The sequence below is a fragment of the Neophocaena asiaeorientalis genome, unplaced genomic scaffold, assembly GCF_003031525.2.
Source record: "Neophocaena asiaeorientalis asiaeorientalis breed wild unplaced genomic scaffold, Neophocaena_asiaeorientalis_V1.1 scaffold451, whole genome shotgun sequence".
NCBI lineage: Eukaryota > Metazoa > Chordata > Mammalia > Artiodactyla > Phocoenidae > Neophocaena > Neophocaena asiaeorientalis.
In genome coordinates this window covers 396,670-418,797 of record NW_020171819.1, presented here as the reverse complement: position 1 = coordinate 418,797, position 22,128 = coordinate 396,670, and the positions used below count along the sequence as shown (strand labels likewise).

Here is a 22,128-nt window from a genome sequence, read left to right as displayed (position 1 = left end):
AGAGATGGGACTGCCATTCCTAATGCAGGATTTGTATTCAGCCTGCCTTTCTAAGTACACAACTGCTGTTATTTGTGTATGTGAATTATTTCTTCTATAACAAGGCTGGAATTACATTTGGGAATTTAATTCAAATTAAGTATTAATAATAGGAGCAACTTTTTTAATGTCATAAAAAGTGCCATTGGTACTTAAAACATCAATTGTCACAAAGCATCCTCCCTCTCCCTGCATACCTTCAGGTTCTAATCCCATCATTAAATTTTCTATCAATTTATTTTCTAAGTTATTACCAATGGAATGAAGGGAATCCAAGTGAGAGTCAATGCTCATTTATTTGAAATTGCTTTAAAATTCTGTTGTTGTTGTTTTTAAAGAACATTCAGCTAATATTGACTCCCTTTTCTTTGGGAACCTGGTGGCACAAATGGCCTAAGGATGCTTTCAAAAAGAGCAGGGATTTAGTCAAGCTGCATTACTTGTACTTAAGTGCTATTTATTAAAATTTGGCTAGTAAAGAATTAAGAAAATGAACCCAGGATGATAATAACTTCATACAGTACTCAGCAAGGTAATGTTCTTTAAACTCTCAGGACTCATGCTTTGGTAAATGGAAGACTATTGGGAATGTCTCCCTTTGAGAGGACAAAGAGTTAATGAACACAGATTAAGGATCTGCCCCACCACCCCCACCTCCACCCCCTGCCCCAGACAGTGGGAAGGTCCCAGTCACTGTTTTTCATACCCACTGACCCTGCCTCCTCCTCTTCCCTCTAGGTGACTATTACATAGACCAACCTCTAGGCTGCTAAGGGCAGAGCCATCCTTTATGTCATGCTGCACAGCTCACTGAAAAGACAAAGTTCTGGAATAAAGCACACCTTGCCATCTGCCCACAGAATGACACTCCTCAGAGCAAGAGGTAGCAGCAGATCAGTAGCTGGATGAACCAGCTGGCTGAAGGCTGACCAAGTCCTACCTTGAACATTCCTAGTTGTCTCATGTTGAAAAGTGGACTTTTGCACTCCTCCCACCCAGTAAGGTCTCAAAATGCAAGAGAGCCACCCCTTGAGGCAGGGTGAGGGGAGGGGCAGAGAAGGGGCCCAAGATGTCTGGATTCGATTGCACTGAGCACTGCCCCCTCCCCCCATTCCCACACACTCGTCCCTGGATCTGTGTTTGTTTCGCTTGGTCTTACCCACCCCTGTGATGGGAAGACAACCCTTTTTCCATTCTAATTTTGCCTCTGAAGACTCCTGTCTTTTGGCAGAGATTTAGAAAATCTAATAAAAATATAAATATCACTAAAAAGAATAACTCAATATTTGTGAAAACTCTGTCCTTTCCAGTAAGGTATAAACTCTTTAAGGGCAGGAACAATGTCCATTTCTGTTCATGCTGTAAACCCAGTGGCTAAAACACAGCACGTGACACAAAGTAACCGCTCAATAAATATATTAGATTAACCAGTGGTTTTCAAATTTGCCTGGGTAAATTTGAAAGCCACCTGGAGGTCTGGTTAAACCACAGGCTGCTAAGCCTCATCCTCAGTTTCTGATGCAATAGGTCTGGGGTGGGATCTGAGAATTTGCATTTCTAATAAGTTCCCAGGTGGTAATGCTGCTGGTGGTCCAGAGACCACATTTTCAGAAACACTGCATTAAACCACATGAAATTATCATTTTTGTTGGTCCCAAAATGGCCAAATATTAACAATTTCACATGATTTAGTTTAGCATGTTTATGAGTTAATAGATATGAATAGATAGATAAATATAATGTAGGCATTTATATTCTTTCTTGAGCTTATTCCAGAAGCCAGCATAAATGCATACGGCAGGTTAGAGAGTATGGGCTCTGGAGCCAGAGAGACCTGCATTTAAATTCTCACTCTGACACTAGGTGTAATGCCCCAGATAACTCACTTATCTTCTTGGAACCTCAGTTTTCTTGTCTCTAAAATGGGGGTGATGGACTTGCAGTAGGGATTGAATGAGATAATATATGAAAAATACCTGCATTGTAACTGGCCTGCAGCAGATATTCAATAAAGAGTAACCATCATCATTATTATTATCATCTTAACATTGGGCCACACTCTAGAAATTAGAATAACTCATGTTCTTCTATGCATTTTCTCTCTGTAAGAAGTAAACCAGAATTGGGAAAGGCTGCTTGAAGGTTATTTCAGAAGAGCAATGGTTCTTCATGCTGAGGAAAATATTCTTGTTATGGCATGCAATGCCTGTTATAGGTTCAACAGTGGACTTGGAGAATCCCACATCCCAATCACAGAGCAGCAAAATTCAACTAAATTCTACCAAAATTTATTGAAGTGAAAGGATCAGAAGACTTACTATCAGAGTCTAACCCAGCTTCAAACTCCTCAATATCTGGAACATTTGGGAAAAGTTATTTAACTTTTCTCAGACTGTTTCCTCATCTGTGAAAGGAGATTAAGAGCACCTACTTTTTAGGAATTTTATAGGAATTAAATAAATATTGTATATGCAATGCATACAAAATGCAAACCATTAAACAAGTATACTTGTGCAACATGCAATAAGGCAGTCCCAGTTTCAACCACACTATCCCACTGTCCCTATAAGTCCACCTGTACTTGTCATACCTGTGTGTTGATTTAAAGTTTCTAAAATGTGGTCATTGTAGCTGTACAATCTCTAGTTATCTCAGGACCTCAGCCATCCTTCAATGTTACCAGTGAGCCCAAATACCTCCACCACCACCCAGCCCCATTGCACAGGCCCGTATGAGATTTTGGTAATTTAACAAAGCCACTAGTTACACAAAGAGTGAAAGAGATACACTGAAAATAGGATGATTATGACTAAAAGGAAATGGATGTGGGTCCTGCAAAGGTGGGAGGGTGATGGGAAAAGATCCTACACCCCTGTGAAGAATAGATCATATGACAGAACCAAGTAAAACCAGCTTGCTGCCTAGGCTGAGGAAGACGAAAAAAGACAAGGCATTGGAGCTGTCCACAGGGAAGGAACGAGTCAGAGAAATATAAGTAAGAGGGAAAACAATGTAAGTTGTATGACAGGCTTTCTTCTTTCCTATCTTGGGTGCAGCTGAGACTCATCTCTGCTCTTAAAGGCTAGGGAAATCATGTAGACATGACCACATTAAAAATAGCGCGTTCGAGACTTTCCAGTAAAGATTTGAAATCTCCTTGGCATGTCAGGGTGACCCTGCTACTGGAGCTCTCAAATAAATGAGAGGAAATGGACAATAACCTGGGTTTGGGGGCTCGTTCTCTGCTAGATCTCATAGCTGTCATTTTGCAGATGTTTAGAGTAGCTATTTCTCATTCAATTGATGTTGAGGACATTGGCATTTCCATTATAATAATTTAAGAAAAGAGGAACAAACGGTGATTGATGAGAGGAGATTAGCAGAGGGAACAAAGGCGTCTCCTCTCCAACCTTCCCTCACCTGCCCAACCAGCACCCTCACAGAAAGCCTCAACCACCCATCATGCTGCCTAGGAAAGACCACATGGACAGCTGCCTTTTTGGCCAACCAGTGTGAAATGAAACAACAAGAAAAGAAGTGAAGCACAAGAGACAAGCATTTGCAACGCTTAGTCTCAGACTTTTTTGTAGGGTAGTATTTTGCTGCATGGAAACTTGAATACAAAATTTTACAAACTTTAGTGGAAAAACTATCTTCACTCCACCCCTCCATATGTAGTCTGGTACCAGTCCATAAAAGGGTTGTTAAACTCTGCATAGACCACTTCATAAAAATAGGCTCTTTTATCTGCTGCCAGAGAGCAACAAAAGAACTCTTGCGTGTCTGTGGAGATTCTAGGATGATGTTAGGATGGACAATAGAAAGACAAATACTTGCTAAAATACTGTCTGTTACTCCCAGAATCACTATAGCAATACCCAAGCCAAGCAGCTGAGAAAAGCCTTAACACACTATGCAATTCAAATGCAACCCATCACTGCTGCTGTAATTACAGGCGCCTGCCTTCCTCCTCTCAGATCTGTGGATAAAAGCCTAGGGCTGAATTTGTTTCTCAGCTGCACAGAAGCCGAAGCTAGTAGTCAATAAACACAGAGGACTCTGCGTTTGACAGACAGGCTCTTGTAGGATAGACAGCTAACCTATTGTTCAACAGTTCGTCCACACTCAGATTATCAGGATGACAGAAAGGGAAGGGACGTTTTTGGATGCTCCCTAAATGCAAGGACTTTCATTTAAGCCCCACAACAACCATAGAAGTGAGGTGTTATTATCCTTATTTTTTAAATAAGAAAAATGAGGTTTAAAGGTTGAGTCATTTGCCTCAGGTCACACAGCTTTGTAAGGTGTGGAATTGGCCCTGGAATCCCGATCTTTCTGACCACGTTGTCCATGTTTTTTCCAGCTCAGTCTGGAATTGGGCTCCTGGCAATAGTAGGTTATTAGCAATGGACTGTGGTGCTCATAACTTGTAAAGTCTCAAAGGCCGATGCGTGGCTATTTTCAAATGAGAATTCTGCACCTCCATCCTTTTAGGGGGAGGTAGAGTGATCAAGATTTAAGATTCCACCGTGGCTATATCTGTGTGCTGGCGGATCAGAAAATACTGAATGTAAGGGCAACCTAAAAGATTAAAAAGAGCACATCAGGGTTACTAGAGAAGGAATACTTAGGAAGGCACAGAGAGGCAAGACTTCGAATCTCTAGAATCTCTGTCTTCTTAAAATGGGACAGCAAACATTTGTGCTGAGGTTACATAGACTCTATTAGAGGATGGAGGATAGTGCCCACCAGCCACGTGGAAATTTACCTTTGTACACAGAAGTTATTCTCAGATTTTTGCTGACACTTAAAAAAACGTTACACAAAAATACTTCAAAACAGAAAAATGTTCACAATAAAGTGTTAAGTGAAAATAAATTAACAAAACATGTAGAGTAAGAGTCAAGGATAAATCTCAAAATGACATTTATGGTGAAATAATGGGTGATTTTAAAATAACTTTTTATATATTTTCCATTTTCTACAATAACTATATTACTTTTTTAAAATTTTATGTATTTATTTTTGGCTGCGTTTGGTCTTCATTGCAGCACGCTGGCTTTCTCTAGTTGCGTCGAGTGGGGGCAACTCTTCGTTGTGGTGCGCGGGCTTCTCATTGCAGTGGCTTCTCTTGTTGCCGAGCACGGGCTCTAGGTATGTGGGCTTCAGTAGCTATGGCTCGCGGGCTCTAGAGCACAGGCTCAGTAGTTGTGGTGCACTGGCTTCGTTGCGCCGCGGCATGTGGGATCTTCCCAGACCAGGGATCAAACCCGTGTTCCCTGAACTGTCAGGCAGATTCTTAACCACTGTGCCACTAGGGAAGTCTCTACTATATTACTTTTATAATCAATCAAAATATTTTGTTTTGTTTTAATTTTAAAAGGCTAGCAAATACAAACAAAATGATAACTGGTTTTAGTTGAATGGCACAATTATAAGAGGTTTTATTTTCACTTTTACACTTCTCCATATTTTCCCAAATGTAACAGTATTACAATGCATTACTTCATAACCACACACACACACACAAAGTTAAAAACTCTAAAGAGCTGAGCTCCTTTCTAAAATGTTTAATTGGATGCCTGTGGCAGAGACTACCAGTGGTCCTTCAATATTCATTCTCTATGTCTTCTACAGAAATAGACCCTGAGATTTTCAACTGGGCACATTTCCTGTAATAGGGCTTCAATTCCCAGCCTCCTGTTTGCCCAGGTGTAGCCATGTGCCTAAGTTCCTGTCAATAGGATATGAGGTAAAACGGTGTGTGCAACATCCAGGAGGTGTCCATCCTGCTGTTGGGAAGGTGCATGAGATCCCTAGAGCTCCACTTTAGACCATGAGAAAGTCCACACCAGATGCCACATACAGACGCCAGAAGAGAGAGCTGGAAGCGGCATGGACCCCAGAAGGCTACAGATCCACCACACCATCCCTGACTTGTATGTGAGAGAGAAGTACACATCTATCTTGTTTTGTTTTGTTTTCCTGGAAGGTGGGGTGATGTTTTTATGATATGTTACTGAATCTACATCCTAACTAATACAGTACTTAAATACTTAAAATAATTTAGACTAGTTCTCTCTCTCTCTCTCTCTCTCTATATATATATACACACATACACACACACATTTATGTACACACACGTGTGTGCAAGTGTTCATGAATATTTGTATATAAATATATATGTGTGTATATGTGAAATATATTAATGGCATCACTATGATTTGAGACAACAGGCCCAGTCCAGCTGAAGACTTCTGGAGTTAGAGCAGTGGAGAGAAGGAACACAAACAGCACAGCCATTCTAATATCTAATCTAATATCAAGAATGGGGGCTCCCCTGGTGGCGCAGTGGTTGAGAGTCTGCCTGCCGATGCAGGGGACACGGGTTCGTGCTCCGGTCCGGGAAGATCCCACATGCCGCGGAGCGGCTGGGCCCGTGAGCCATGGCCGCTGAGCCTGCGCGTCCGGAGCCTGTGCTCCGCAACGGGAGAGGCCACAACAGTGAGAGGCCAGCGTACCGCAAAAAAAAGAGAATGGAATGTCTGAGTAAAGGCCTCAGTAGATCACAAGTCTCAGAGAAAGATGCAAACAGCAGGCTTTAGAAATCTTTCCATGCAGATGCGGCTAGATGCCTCTCTTCATGTTAGAATAATTATTTACATGTTACCACTGTGTGCATTTGTCACACTGTTTTGCAATTTTCTTTTACGTGGTTACCTACACCTGTAGATTATGAGATCCTTGATGCAGAGACCAGTTCTTTTTACTTTCAACTTCTTAGTGTCCTAGAGCCCAATACAGTGTCTGGCATAAGGTAAGCAGTTAAACATTTGTTAAATGAATGAACAAATAACACACTGGATTATTGGTTGCTTGTACAAACAGACTTAAATACTAAGGTATATATTACAAAGAAGCAACATATTAGAGGGTATATATTAAAGCACAAACTCTAGATATTAGAGAAAAATCATCTCCAAGTATATATACATTTTGATAAGTTATATCAAACTAAAAGTGAATTTCAATATGGTGGATTCTTCAATTCTATCAAGGCATTGAAATAAAATACTGAAACAGAGCCTACAGTATGGAACTGAAAAATATACATCTTACTGTCTATCAGAAAAAAAAAACAGAATCATTAGGAACCTCTATATAATGTATTTTATAATAACCATATTTTGGGGAAATTTTCAAACTTACTGAAATTTTAGTTATGTCTTGCTTTACAATTATTGTATTATGTCAATAATCAAAGATCTGGATCAGATACCAATGCTGAATAAATATTTGTTGAATTAACTGGAAATTTAAATCAAAAATGGAAGCAAAATTGAAAGAGTTGATAGGAGGCTTTTGGCATCCTCCCTACAACCACAATATAAAGCATTACTTTATTTTCTGGTAAACAAATATAGTCTTATCTCCCTTTCTCGAAGAATAGCAACAAAAGAGAGAGGGAGAGAGATTACTTATACTAAATACGGCTTTTGCTTATTAATACGTAGTGATCTTTTTATATTCGTTTAGTTCCCTTATAACATACGCCGTACAGGAGAAAAATAAACAAATTTGAGCATTAAAATTCTCTCCACAGTTCACTTAGAAAATATGCTACTTTGAAATCTTAGCTAAGAGTCTATCCTTGTTTATATTAAAAATTGCTGATGTAGTCTGGCCACCTGCTAGGCAATAAAAGATGTATAAAATTCAAAGAACTTTGAGCAATTCACTTCCATTACCACTGCCTTGTGGCTGTCAAGTTTAGTAAAGTCAGAGACTTCAACCTAAAGCCAATAAATGAGTATCCTTGAATAAATGTATTAATAATATTATCTACTGTGTACATTTTTTCATATCTAACGCATATATATAAATTTATCCTAAACAAATGGGAAGGTTAAAGGTATAATAATTCTAACTTATAACTGGATGAATATACAGGATTAAAACCTACTGTGAGTCTATCTCTGTTTTGTAAATAATTTCATTTATAGCATTTTTTTAGATTCCACACGTAATAGCATATAATATTTACTTACAAAACAGAAATAGACACAGACATAGGAAACAAACTTATGGTTGCCAAAGAGGAATCAGGGGAGGAATAAATTGGAAGTTCAGGTTTAACAAATACACACTAATATATATAAAATAGATAAACAACAAGGACCTACTGTATAGCACAGGGAACAATATTCAATATCTTATAATAACCTATAATAGAAAATAATCTGAAAAAGAATAGATACATATACAAATGTATAACTGAATCACTTTGCTGTATACCTGAAACTAACACAGCATTGTAAATCAATTATACTTAAATTAAAAAAATTCAGATAACAATTAAAAAAAAACTTACTGGGAAATTCATGCCATAAAAAAGGATTTTTCATAATATGTCTTCCAGAGAACTGCACACCACCAGATACAATTTTTTGAAAGTACATATTTCCATGCTGTCAATCATTAAATCCCCTTTGAACTATTTTAATTAAAATAACTAACAATATTTAAACACATATTAGTAAACATAGTTGAGTCCCAATAAGAAAAATTCTGAGGAATAGTAAAGTTAACTCAATGAGCTTCTTCAATATTTATCTTAAAATTATCATGCATGTAATTATGATGATTTCAATACTTCAGAATCTCTAACCAATCTACAATTGTGCCACTGTTAATGGTACCATCAATAAGGTGTCTCCTATACATAATTTTGTATAAAGTCTCCCAGATGGCAAGTTAAATTATAGGAATATACTTAATTAACTGGTGTTTTACCTAATTGGCAATAAATATGGGAAACTCTTAGTTACCAATAATTTGGACAGATAAAGATATTATCAGTTTTAGTACTAAAGCAGCATATATAATTATTGACAATGTCCACCTGAAACAAATATACGAGCATTCTGGTTTCATTCCAAAAGTAGTGTCCAGATTTCAACTCTTGGCACCATGACCTAACAATGACTCAGATAGTATAGTCACAGCAATGGGCTGGGGGAGGGGTGGACACGGTTTAGTCCAAGGGGTTTCTAACGAACACCTAGGCTGGACTCTATTTTCAGCCCAGATTCTGGGCCATTTACATGTATTCATGGCAACTGAGTTGGGGTCTTCTTAACTAGAGCAGATGTCTGCTGGAATTTTTTTTTTGGATAGATTTTGGGAAAACAACATTTTAAGATGATCTGTTAGGGGCGACTCTAGTAGGAGGTTGAGAAGGAAAGGTCCCACAACTATTCATCATCTTCGACATTATTTGTAAAACAACACCTGCTTAAGATTCCCTTGGGCGGTGGGGTTGGTTATATGAGTGTAAATATTCTAAATGCTTAGGCTGTACAGGATCAGTCAGCCCATCAGTGGTACGCTGAGGGCCCAACACTGTGTGTGTTCTGAGACGGATGATAAAATATCCAAGCCACGACCCTTATCTACAAAATTTACTCATTGCTTTACACAGCCTAGTCATGATTATCAATTGTCAGTCCAGAAAGCTGATGCACCCGCCCAGAGGAATTATAATTTTAAGGTCAAAAACTCCTTAGGATTAACTAGCTCGGTGATTGATTTTCAACCTGCCTGGGAGTTTTGTTTTGTTTCTTTTAAGTGCATTTCTTAAGAGTTTTCTAAAAAAGTGAAGGCACTAAAACTATGCAGTTGTGGAACTATGCAGTTGTGAAAAATGGAACATTTTAAACCACAGAATCTCCGGGTTTGGGAATCAGGAATTTAAATTATTTAAAGCTCTTTCCATTCTGATGTGAAACAAGGTTTGGGAACCACTGATCTGACCAAACTTGCTTGAATTTATTCTATAGAATCCCTAAAACAGACGCTTTGGAGGAGACAAAACAATCTAGATTTTTAAAAGGATAGTTGATGTATGGAACAGTAAAAGGAAGAGAAATGCATCTTAGAGAACAAGGTGACGATGAGTCATTGAAACATCACCCCCAATCCCCAGGAAGGCTTCTTGAGGGATCAACCCAGAATCCTCAGGGAAAGATGACAGAATGGAATACTGCCCTGTCCTTCACCCACTGGAAGCAGGATCTCAACTGCAACTTCACATACTCCAACATCAGTTCTGCTATGACGCAGAACTGCTTCCAGAAACCCCAAATCAGACTTAAGACAGGGGAGTATTTTTCAACCTGCATTTAGGCCATCCATCCTTTGGATTATCCTAAAAATTTGAGACTGCCTCTCCTTCATCCAGCCCCTGGAAGTTAGAAATCAGTGCTCCAAAACCTCATTACCCTCAACATCCAGGAAATTTTCCTAATAAACTTCATATTCCAAAGTTTTTAAAACTTAAAAAAAATTTTCCAAATATAAAAATGTATTATAAGTTGAATACACTTTTCAAACGGTCTCCTGGATGCTCTAATGTGGCACCACTGGTGTGGAGTTGAGGGGGTTCCTCATCTCTCTCTACTCACCTCTATGCTGCTTCCCCAACACTGGGTTAGAGCTTATAAAAAAAGAGCCAAAAGTAATTCAGAAGGGCCTTAAGCAAGAATGATGAGGTGAGTGCTGTATGGGTGACACCAGAGTCTGTCGAGCCTTAAAGAGTAAGTCCCGGAAAGACTGCCTAGGACAGCTCCTTGATGAAGATGCCAACATCACCAGAGAAAAGTCCCCCTTTTCTATCCCAAACAACTGTAGTAAATCTGAGTGTTTGTGAAACTTTCCCGAATCAATACAGTCACTTGTGTACCTACAAAACTTGAATAATAGCTAAAAGTTCATAACAGGCAGATGGATGAAGAATTAAGTATAGGCACAGCTTTTCAGAAAATGTTTTTAAACATAAATTAGAAAGACTATGCCATTGCGAAAAAGTGAAAAATCTTAAACCACCAGACTTAGCATGATTTCTTTGCTTATTATTTTGGCTTTTAGTTGTGATATGTTTCTTACTTACATTGTGTATATTTGATAATGCCAATTAAATTCCTGATATACAGAGAAGGAAACTATGGACTTGCTCTTCTGTCAAGCTACCAACTCAGAAGAAAGTTTGTTCTATTAGTCAATAATCCTTTTCAACATGTTCATAATCGCTTCAGGTGCAATCCAAGGAAGTCTATTCAAGAACAGTTTAGAAAAGACTATTGAAAATGTTTATGCCCATTTTAAGAAGTTGAATGAAATATACACAAGTGATAACAAATTTGACCTTGCTCTACACATACACAGTAAATGAACAACTACACCTTCAATCCCCAAAATCCTTTTCTACCAATAAGCCCAGAGTTCTATACATTTTCCTATTAATTCCAACATTATCCTTGGAAGTTAGATAACAAGTAATGCCCATTATACAGAAATAGACATCAAGACCTAATGAGATTTAATTATTTTTCCTAATTTACAGCCACTAGATAACAAAGTCAAGAGTAAAATTCCTAGCTCATACAGGTCTGGGGTCCTGAGTTCATGCAGAATTAGAAAATCTCACTACAATGAATTCATTCTACTAAAATTGTTTTTAATTTTAATTTAATTTTAAATTCTGATTTGAAATAATTTTATTATATGTTATATAAAACGATACAATTATTATATATATACATACATATATATGTGTGTGTATATATATATAGTTTCAGGTAATGGAACTCTCTTGGAATTAGACAAAAAACATTGAGAATGCCTTAGAGGCAATATACTATATCCCTCAAGGAAGCTAAGGGTACTTTTAAATAGTCTTCCAATGCATTCTCCTTTAGATAAACTGAAAACTTATCCATGCTTAATCATTTGATCTGGCCATGTGTTAAAAAGATATTCCTTTATTTCATTTAAGAATTTCACTTAAGAAGTATCGTGATTCCATATTACTTAGTGGTAAAAAGAAATGAACCATGAAGTCATGGAGGAACACAGAGAAACCTTAAATACCTATTACTAAGCTTGGGGCAGGGAGATAAGGAGGGGGAGGTAGAGCACAAAGGATTTTTAGGACAGTGAAACTCCGTATGATACTCCATATGGTAGATACATGCCATCATCCATTAGCAAAACCCACGGAATGCACACCCAGAGTGGATCCCAGTGTAAACTATGGACTTTGAGTGATACTGATGTGTCAATGTAGGTTTACCAATTGTAACAAATATACCACTTGATAGTCAGGGAGGCTGCTGTCTGTTTAGGTGAAGGGGTATATGGGAAGTCTCTATACCTTCTGCTCAAATTTTGCTGTGAATCTAAAACTTCTCTAAAAAAAAAAAAGTGTTTTAAAAAATCTGAAAAAAAGAAGTATCCGTGATTCCAGACCAAGAACTTTTTAAAGGTTTCAATGATCAAGGACAAGGGTGGGTCCTTTGCTTCCATTTCAATAACACAGAGAAAAGACTTGATCCACTTATTCATCATCAAATGTAAGCAGCAGACTGAGAAACCACTTGACTGCTTGCTGCAGCCCCAGTCAAGCCCATCCTTTCACTTTCAATTGCTTTCTAGGGGGTGAAAAACAGGAGAGGAAACCCTACAACCTAAATATTAAAGCTCTGAAAAAGCAAGGCCTTAACTATCCTCTGATAGGGCCAGTCCATTCCCTATCCCAAAGCTCACCTTCTTAACTTCTGCCTAAATTCCTTTTCTTGTTCTCAGTCTTCTGCCAATGATATATTTCCCTGTCTTCTTCCCTATCACACATTTTTTTTCTTTTTTACAGGTCCTAGCCGGAGTCTAATCTCGCCTATAAAAATGCAAACCCACAATAATCTCCTTTAAACAACATTGTATTTCTGCACCACTCAATTTATGCTTTAATATGTCTTTTCTCTTTAATTGGATTACAAACTCCTTGAGGTCAGAATCTGGGTCTTAGAACTGTATTTGCCTGGCACACAATATGTATTCAATTACTATCTGCTGAATAAATGGATGTGGTCAAAGTTCTGGACACAGGGAGAAGAATACTCTGGCAGGCATGGGAGAGGGGGATGGAAGGAGCTACAGACAAAGGAGACAAAGAAAAGGGATAACCTATGGAATAATGTTCTATGAAAGAAAAGGTGGAAGAAACAAAGGAGGCAAATGTCTAGGGGAAGCTACCAGAACCACTGACTCTTCCTAAAATTGATGCAAAGCACAGAGAATCAGAGGCTACCCTGGAAAAATAGCATAATTCACTGAAAAACATCACTCGACCAGCAGTCAGGATATTCATGTTTTGGTCTAAAATCTGACACTAACTAGCTGTGACCAGAAAAAGAGATTTAACTGCTCTTGGTAACTCATATCTAAACCTAGGATACTAGACTTGATCTCTAAAGGTCCCTTTGGCTCACATATTACATGATCTGACAGTTTTCCTTCATCTTGAAAGAGTTTTCATTTCATTTCTTCTGGGCAAGGAGGGGCATGAATGCACTAAAAGGTATAATAAACAATATGGAGGCTTTCGTTGGTAGAAAGATGAGCAGGATTAAAAAGACAACATAAAATAAACTAAATGCCTATGATGATACTGAAGCAGAACACTTCTTTGATATTTGCGTTGCTTATTTGATCATTTTAGCTGAGCAATATTCCCAATGTGATAGGTCAAGGACTCAGAGTGAGGCAGAGCTGGAGACAGAAGTGGGAATTAGAGGCAACACCTTTCAAACACTTGCTTTCCTTCAATGATGGAAAAGTACCTTGTTGATTTAAAAGGGTGTGAAAAGTATTTAAAGATCCTTTTGATTGGGAGGACATATATCAATGTAAGAATATCATTGACATCTAATTTCAAATCATCACATATGCTCAAAGACTTGGACTAATACAAGCAAAAAGATCAATTTACAAGGCACTGAAATGTCTGGCAGTAAAGCTAGAAAAGACTGTGTATCAAACAGCATTTGGCTTCCCTCTTTTTTCAACTTCCGCTTCACATCAGTGCTAATCACTCAGCACTCCCTTAGTACCTGGAATTCTCTTTTATATCTGAGCATCTCTATCACAGACAGAATCGACTGATCTAATAAACTTATCCTAACTTTACAGTCTAGGGACTATGTGCTCTCCCTTTCAGAATATACTTGTCTTAAAACAGGGCCCCGGAAGAGGGCAAATGCTAAACCAAAAAGAAAGACTGATAGAATTACATGTATCCGTGGGAAAAACATCTGAAAGCCACAACGTCCCCAGACCCTTTCAGATCTTTACACATAGCTCTGCTGTCCAGTGACCTGTCTCTATTAAAAGAATGTTTAGTTTTTAATTAAGGAAATGAAGGATTCAAGTCAATCAATAGGAAAATGCTATATTTGAATGCTGTGGTAAATGAAGAAGAGCTTCAAAGCCCAAATATAAAAATAAAATGGAAAATAAAAAATTTTGCAGAAAGATCTTAAGGGTCTTCTCTAACCTCCCATTCAGTTTTACCATATTAGTTTTATCTGATAAGCTAATTGTCACTTTGAAAACATAACAGTATAAAACGTTTGGCCCTAATGGTGTGAGGCAAGAGACAAATACGCCTACTTGTTCAGGGATCAGTGAGGAGTGGGGACGTGGGGTGGGCAGGAGGGTGAAAACTGGTGACTCTGAGGCTCCCTCCTAACCAGCTGAGTACTTTTGGTTTGGTCAACTTGGAAATTTTTTAAACAATTTTTAAAATTATGTACAATCAAAATTGAAGAGATTTTTATATAAAAACTTGGGTTTGGGTTTTTTTTAGAAAAATCAAAGGAACACAACTTTGAGAGGACAATTTCACAAGGCAAGAAGCAGTTGGAAGGAACAATCCCATAAGAGACTGAAGCTTGACTTTCACCATCTGAAAATGAGAACATTAAATGTGTTCTCAATGTGAAGCAAAGAATTGCCCTTTTTCCAGGGGCAGAAGGAACCTGAATGCACTAAAGTATGGTAACCTGAATGGATAAGTTTCATTAAGGAAAAACAAGGGCGGGATTAAAAAGACAGCATAAATCCTAAGTCAGATACCTATGACTCTATTGAAACTGTAGAAGAACATTTTTTGAAATTATTTTTGAGGTTTCTCTAGTACAGATAAGCATTGCTCATAAGAAAAAATTGCCAAAAACAAAACTTTTAAAGAAAAGTCAAATTTGTTCTTTTCAGTTACTGAAAAGAAAGGATTTGTCATCAACACTTACCCTCAATACCCTGGATCCTCTCAAAGAATTTTACACGTCTTTTGTTTTTGAAATAAGAAAGGTATATAATTCCATTTATGAAGTGAGCTCTTAAAAATATTTCCTTATTGAAACTTGGTCCTCAACCTAAATTCACAGTATATGGTGAAGGTCTAAAGAAAGCTTATTTAACCTACATTGATAATGCATTAATGAGTCTTTTAAAGCGATAATTTTAATTCCCCAATCTTCAACCATAAAGACTATATAGTGCTCACCTGCCGTGCCCTTTCGATTAAACTTGTTAAGGGCATTCTATTTAGTCAGCACAGGGAATGGGCCATTAAAATTCTTGATCGGTAAGAGTTGTGTTCAGTGCTCTGTTGTTTTAAATTCCATTAAATCCAAATGGTCTTTATTGCCGCATGACCACCGTGACTTCAATCAGGCAATTTAATTATCTTACAAAATTGTCAGCAGAAGCAGCAAAGAAAAACAGGAAGCCCTATGACGTTATCAGATTGAAATCTCCCTCTTCAGTGTTTAATCTAGACCAATCAATAATGATGATGTGCACCTACTTCCTTCTCTTTCAGGGGATTTTGACCTTACCTTTCATGCTAAGATTTAGGGTTTAAGATTCATTTGAAGCACTTCTAGTACCTTGATAACGGGATTACAAATTGAAAGTCCACAGAAGATAAAGCTTCACCACCCAAATGCAAAACAATCAACAATTCCATTTCAATACTTTAGACCATCCTACCGAGGAAAACTTCGGATCTCCTGCAAACCCCAGGTATTATGGACGCAGTAGATTAAAGCCTTAAGGCTATTACAGTTGAAAGACAGTGAACTACTTTCTACTCTGATGTGTAAAAATGGACATCAACAATTTCCAGGGAATCAATGGAATTGGGGCTACAATAACATAGTAAAATCCTAAGAACAGAAAGAGAAAATAAATCCCTCTCACTTGAATTTCTACCACAAGAGAGCAAGACATTTATCAGAAATTTTGATAATTAAAAGAAAATCAAAGATTACATCATCATCATAGGCAACCCTTTATTTAACGGTCAATAGACTTGAAAAGGCTCTGATAACCAATGGTACATCCTGTGTTTGGTTTATGTTATGTTCCTCCTTTGTGTGGGAGCAATTCACATTAACTTTCCTGTGCTGAGTAAATGTTGAAACAGTGTCATTTGAGAATTCAGGACTGAACACACTGCAGTGATCACTTGAATTAAGCTAAAAAGCAAAAGGTGTCTATCTGAAGAAATGTCTACTGACATATAAACCCTTGTTCACTTCTCAAAGACAACCTCACACAGCCAGAAAACATGTTGAGTCCCATGTGTCTTGGTGGAGAAGAGGTGCTATTTCTAGAGGACAAAAAGATCATTTTTAAGTCATTTTCTGAAACGAGTGTGCCTCCGTTGATGGATCACATCAGAGTTATTCTTTGAAGCTTTAAGAATAAGTGAGAAATTACGTGAAAAAACAGATCAGATTCTTTTTCTTTTTTTCTCTTCTTTTTTTTTTTTTTAGCGTGGCCGTTGTTTTGGCGATTCTTGGAAAGATTTCCCTCCCCTGCTTTCCAGAGCTCAGCTGAGCAGGTGTTCGGGCTTTATCTGTTTCAGACAGTAGCCTCTATTACTCCCCTATCCCCACCTCCCAAGAGCCAGTTTTCCAGCTTCCAGCTGTAAAGCCGCTCCCCCGCTCCCGCCCACCTCACCTAAAGGAAGAAAAATCTCTTCCAAAGATCTTGTAGAGAGTGGCAGCTTCTAAGCCCAGCCAATTCATTCACACTCCTCGATATTGTAGCACATCTGCTACTAATGATTCTATCTGGGAGCACATGGGATAGCCAACAAATAGGGGGATTTCCATAGGAACACTTTCTGTTCCCTCTCACTCTGTGGGTTTTACAATCTGGGCTGGCCCTGAGCTGGTGGCTTTCACCTTTGGCATGTGCGCAGGGAGGTGGCTAAGCGCTGTGCCATGGAGCCAGCGCACAGTGCCAAGGAGGTCCCAGCGCGTCTGGGGGTAGACCTCGCCTGGGAAGCCTTTTTAAAAAGCCGTCCTACTGTAACGCCGAAGAGAAAAGCTAGGTCGAAACATCTGAAGGGAATGAGTGGCCTACCACAATCTCAGCTCCTCTGAAAGGACTGTCTCGGAGAAGCTGCCCACGAGTTCGGGAGAAAGTTTGGGTTCCTATCTTCGCTCTTGGCATTCTAACTGCCATTTCAGATAAGGAATTTGGAAGACCCTATCTCGAAGATCGTAAACAAGTGGTGGCTTGGGAAGTGATTCCTTAAAGAAGATGCCAAGGCCGCCCAACCCCCAAACTCCGAGACGGACTGCTAGCCCTGCGTGGAGCCCCGCCCGGAGCTGGCGTCTACCCCTTCCCACGCTTTCCCAGGAGCAGAGGTCGAGCGAGAAGAGAAGGGTGGCTAAAGTAACAAAAGAAACGTTCAAGTACCTCGGAGCCACTGTGGTGCTGGGAGACCTTGGAATTGGGGCTCGCGCCTTCGCCCGTCCAGCCGCTAGCAGGGCCGGGCCGCAGCTGCGGGGAAACAAAGGTGCCTCATTTACATTGCTCGGCGCCGCGGGCTGCCGGGCGGGAGCGCACGCGAGAAGCCCCGCGGGGGTCGCCGCAGGCTCCGTGCCTGAAAACGACGACCCCAGGACTTCTGACCTGACCTGCAGCAGGGAAACTGACCCTCTAAGTGTCCAATATCCAACGTGTCCCCCGACAACGCGCCCGCTGGGTGGTCGCCCTGGAGAAGCCAAGCTGGGCCAAGCCAAGATCAAAGGCGGGGAAACTGCCACGACCCACCCACGGCGCGGCGCCGCCCGCCTGCTGGCGAGGAGCTGACCCTTGGCTGACCCTCAGGTCGCTCCCCCATCTCCCCAGGCTGACTGGAAGCTTCGGGAAAGCTCCCTGGGGTCGGCGCTCGGGGGACTTTCTCTAGAAGGTGTTTACAAAGCGGCTTCGGAGTAGCAAGCCCTAGTGGGCAGCCCCGAGGCCAGGCAGGATGGGAGGGGGCGCCAGGACACAGGCGCTCGCGGAAGCGACTGCAGGAAGTTTTCCTGGGGACCAGAGAGGAGTCATTGTGCCAGAGTGTTAGACTTGCTTCGCTAGAGTGCATTTGTCCGCGCGCGCGCGCTTGTGTGTGTGTGTGTGCGTGTGTGTGAGAGAGACAGAGACACACACAGAGAGAGAGAGAGAGAGAGAGAGAGAGAGAGAGAAAGAGAGAGAGAGAGATTGAGCACTCGGAAGATGGGCGGGGGTGGCGAGGGACTTGGCAAGCGTCAGCACCCTAGGCTGCTCCCCGATCCACACTCGTTGGTAGGAGGACGCAGGCTCAAGCCACAGCACTAGCGGGAGCAGGGGGAAGGCCAGCAGAGAGCCCGTAAAGGTGGTTTGCCACCACCTACGGGAAGAGGGCTCGGGGATGGGGCGGCCGCCGCGCGGGGCCCCGCGGTTGCCATAGCGCCGCCGCAGAGGCGCCCGGCGGCTGGCAGAGGCCAGCCACACCGGGGTCGGTGGGGAAGGGGCTGGATGCCACCTCCTCAGTAGAGGCGGCGGGTCTCACCCGCACCCCAGGGGCAGCTGCTTCACCAGCGATTCCAACCCCTTCCTGTCCAAGGCACTGGGCCTGGCATGAGGCTCTGGTTCGCCTTTTCAGCTGAAGTTGAAAATAACCTTTCTCAAGAGTGGCTCATATGGGCGCAACCAATCTCCATCCCACTCAAAACATGTTTTTCCCAGAAGAAAATAAAACTCCTGCCATTGCATCAAAACATCCCCAACAGGTAAATGTTCCAAAGATTATCATGTATACAGTCCTTCACCACAGCTCAGGTCAGAAATCAGAGAAAATGGATCTCCACGTGGAATATGTTCGAAGTTAATGGAGAAAATAACAAGTTATCTAGAAACCGGGCTGTTGGTTTAAGGTAGCAAGGCACAGGTGGGAAGATGTCTGCCTACTCCCCCATTTCTTACAGACATTCTTAGTAAGCACTGGTCTAGGAAAATTTATTCTTGTGTGTATGTCAGCTCTTTTGGAAAGCTGCTACACACTGCTACAGTCGCCAAGATTTTTAATATGAAGATATGAAATGATCAGCGAATGTAACAATCTAATGATTCAGCACATATTATGCTGCAAGACCAGAGCAGCAATAATTAAATCTTTAGAGTACTGGTGGCAGTCTTCCGGCTCCCAGACTTCTTTTTTTTCCCCACCCAGTCCTCAAACGCATTAAGACGCACTCATTCACAAACACACTTCAGAAGACACCTCAGTATTCCAAATAAGTAGGTTGTACTACTCAAAATATTGGGCAAAACTACCAAACTGTAGCACTTACCATGCTTGAAGCAGAACAGCTGAACACACACACACATTTCCAGCAATACAGGGACCTGTTTAATCTCATCCAAAGAAACAAGCATTCCTGTGGATGCCTGTTGCTAAGAGCAACGTGCTGAAGTACCATCTAAAGGCATGAAGAAAGCAGGAAAACTACTACAGCAGGAATCCAGTTATAACTCATTGTCTTTTCTTGTCATTACCAGTCTTCTGGACTCCAGGTGTGTCTATGTGTTGGTGGGGGAGGGAAGGTAGGGTTCCTTTTTTCAGTATGTGAAAGAATTCCTACCCTGGTTCCACAAAGCCTGAGATAGATGATGAATTTTATCATTATAGAAAAAGCATATGGGAAAAAGAGAGAAGAGAGAAGATGTTGCTGACATAATAGGAAGTACAGGCAATCACTCTTCGATTTAAATTTGACTGAGTGACTTAATGTATCTGCTTTTATCTCAAAGACATATACTCAGGATTATATGGTTTCCTGCACTCTTTGGTCTAAATCCACTCGAACTGTCAAAGGAGGCACCCACAGTGGGAGCGTTTACCCTGCTGGCTTTCTCCTCTCTGGCTCTTATCTACTTAAGGGAACTTTCCCTGACTAGTTATCCTACTGAAACTCCATTGGCCATCGAAAGCGGCTGAGCGTTGCCCACGCTTCATTTCCTCCAAGCAAATCTTCTGACCAGCGTTTCCACCGGAGTCTCATGTTTAGATTTTCCTTTGAGCCCCAAGGAAACCTGATTCCTTAGGAAAGCAATGGGTTCCCCTCATATAGAACGGCCACCTCGGCTTTTTTAAATCATGCTACAAGTGAAATAAAGATGCAGACTTAGACTCCCATACACAGACTCCCTCCGCCCCAGTCACCACTGGTCATCATGTATTATTAGTCCAGGACGCTCCGTGAGAAACCTGTGAGAGGAGGACTCACAAGTTTAAAACAAACAAAAACTCTCCCTCACAACGCTATTTCTCTCAAACAGCAGCCTCCCCTTGTTAAGTAGAACCTTCAGCCTTACAACAATATCTTTAAAAGCTCCGCGTACCCATAAAGGCACCAGGGATGGAAAAACCGGTAGAATGAACCGAAAAGGCTCTCTGATGACAAATCAAAACAGTTAGCGCCTTTCACTTGCGGACCTGCTCAGGTCCCAGGCGGAAGCGGACAGACGCCAACTTGCCAAAGAGTTACCAGATATTAACTCATTGGCCGGGCCATCTGAGAGGCGTGTAGCCCCAGCACGCACGTTCTTGGGGAAGGAGCAGCGGGCCAAGCCGGGAGGCTCCCGGGGAGACAGGAGGGAGCAGAGGCGGTGGCCGTACCCCCAGCGTCATTACCGTCTCTGAGACCGGCTACCATGGGGACGCAACGCAGCCACCACTACCACACACTGACACTCACTTCATCCTCCCGCGGCTAATTTTTTTTTTTTTTCAGTAAAGGGGTGGGGTGGGGAGAAAAGAAATGAAAAGCACAGTGGGTCCTTTCAAACCCTGGGGTCGAAATGCACGGAGCCCACCCGCCTAGAGGAGCGAACACGCCTGTTTACATCCGGCTGCCTCTGAGCCGGATACCAGGCGATGGAGAGGGATGGGGAATCTTACCAAATCTTAATACATGCGTGGTTCCTTGAGAATATCCAATCCACAGTAAGCACAGCAGGAGTTTAATGGTGCGCCTGAAGACTGGATTACTTAGAAGCGGGGAAATAATCTTCATGGTGTTTCTGTGTCCACACACGCGGCACCCACTTCCCCGATCTAGCGTTAGGCTCCCGGTTCGGGTAGGAATGAGGATGCGTCGAGTGGTGGCCGCAGACACGATCACGGCATGGTCACAGACAGAGAAAGGAGTCTCCGCTTCCCAAACCCATTACCAATCGCTGCATGTTCTTCACTCACTGCGCCAAGGAGCAACCTTCCACTGCAAGGGATGGTGGGACATCCATGTTAGTCGGGAAGCATCCGGGAGAAATCCAGCACGCACACCCACAATGTCCGGCCGCGCGAGCCTGGGAAAGCAAAGGAGGAGGAAAATCAATAGGAAGCCCAGCCTTGGAAACCGCCGAGGCGTCGGTAGCGAGCCACAGTCCCAGCACAAAAGGCGCTTTGCTCGCAAAGGTTTTGCCAGGCCCTATTCTACTGCACTGCTGCACAGCTTCTGACGTGAAGCCAAGATTAAGTGAGAAAAATTGAGATAGCTGCTTGCCTCTTAAGGCTTCCTGCCAGCGAGCTTCCCAACATCTATTATGCAACCGATCTGGTCGCCCACCTTGAGCTGCAAGGAAGAAGTCGGATTTATCTGCGTGGAAAAAAAGTGCATTTATTTCCAGTAAGAGTCTTTACTAAGGTAGTGACGGATGTATGCAAGCGGACTTCCTACATCAACTGATGAATTTTAATAAATGACAAGCTAAGACAAAGTCACTTTGCCTAGGAGTTGTAAAAAAAAGGAAGTGGTCTAACATGGAGGAATTTACTGCAAATGGAAACTGTTTTCAGGCTGAAAGAGGGTCTTTTTATACTTTTAAAATTCTGCCCAGGAATTAATACAGATTAAAGTACAATCGGAGAGG

The 22,128-nt window shown here is 41.2% G+C and overlaps 1 protein-coding gene across 3 annotated transcripts in view; it reads right to left on the bottom strand.

The window, feature by feature from the left end:
* GRIK2 (glutamate ionotropic receptor kainate type subunit 2) overlaps positions 1 to 21,498 on the bottom strand; it is a 626,810-nt gene extending 605,312 nt beyond the window's left edge. For 2 of the 3 annotated variants that reach the window (XM_024739250.1, XM_024739246.1), the window contains exon 1: positions 21,158 to 21,272. In XM_024739250.1, coding sequence (XP_024595018.1) covers positions 21,158 to 21,272 — 115 coding nt within the window. Of the gene's footprint in view, positions 1 to 21,157 lie in introns of all 3 variants that reach the window. The other variant, XM_024739236.1, reaches the window with a different exon arrangement.
* Positions 21,499 to 22,128: the final 630 nt, after the last annotated feature.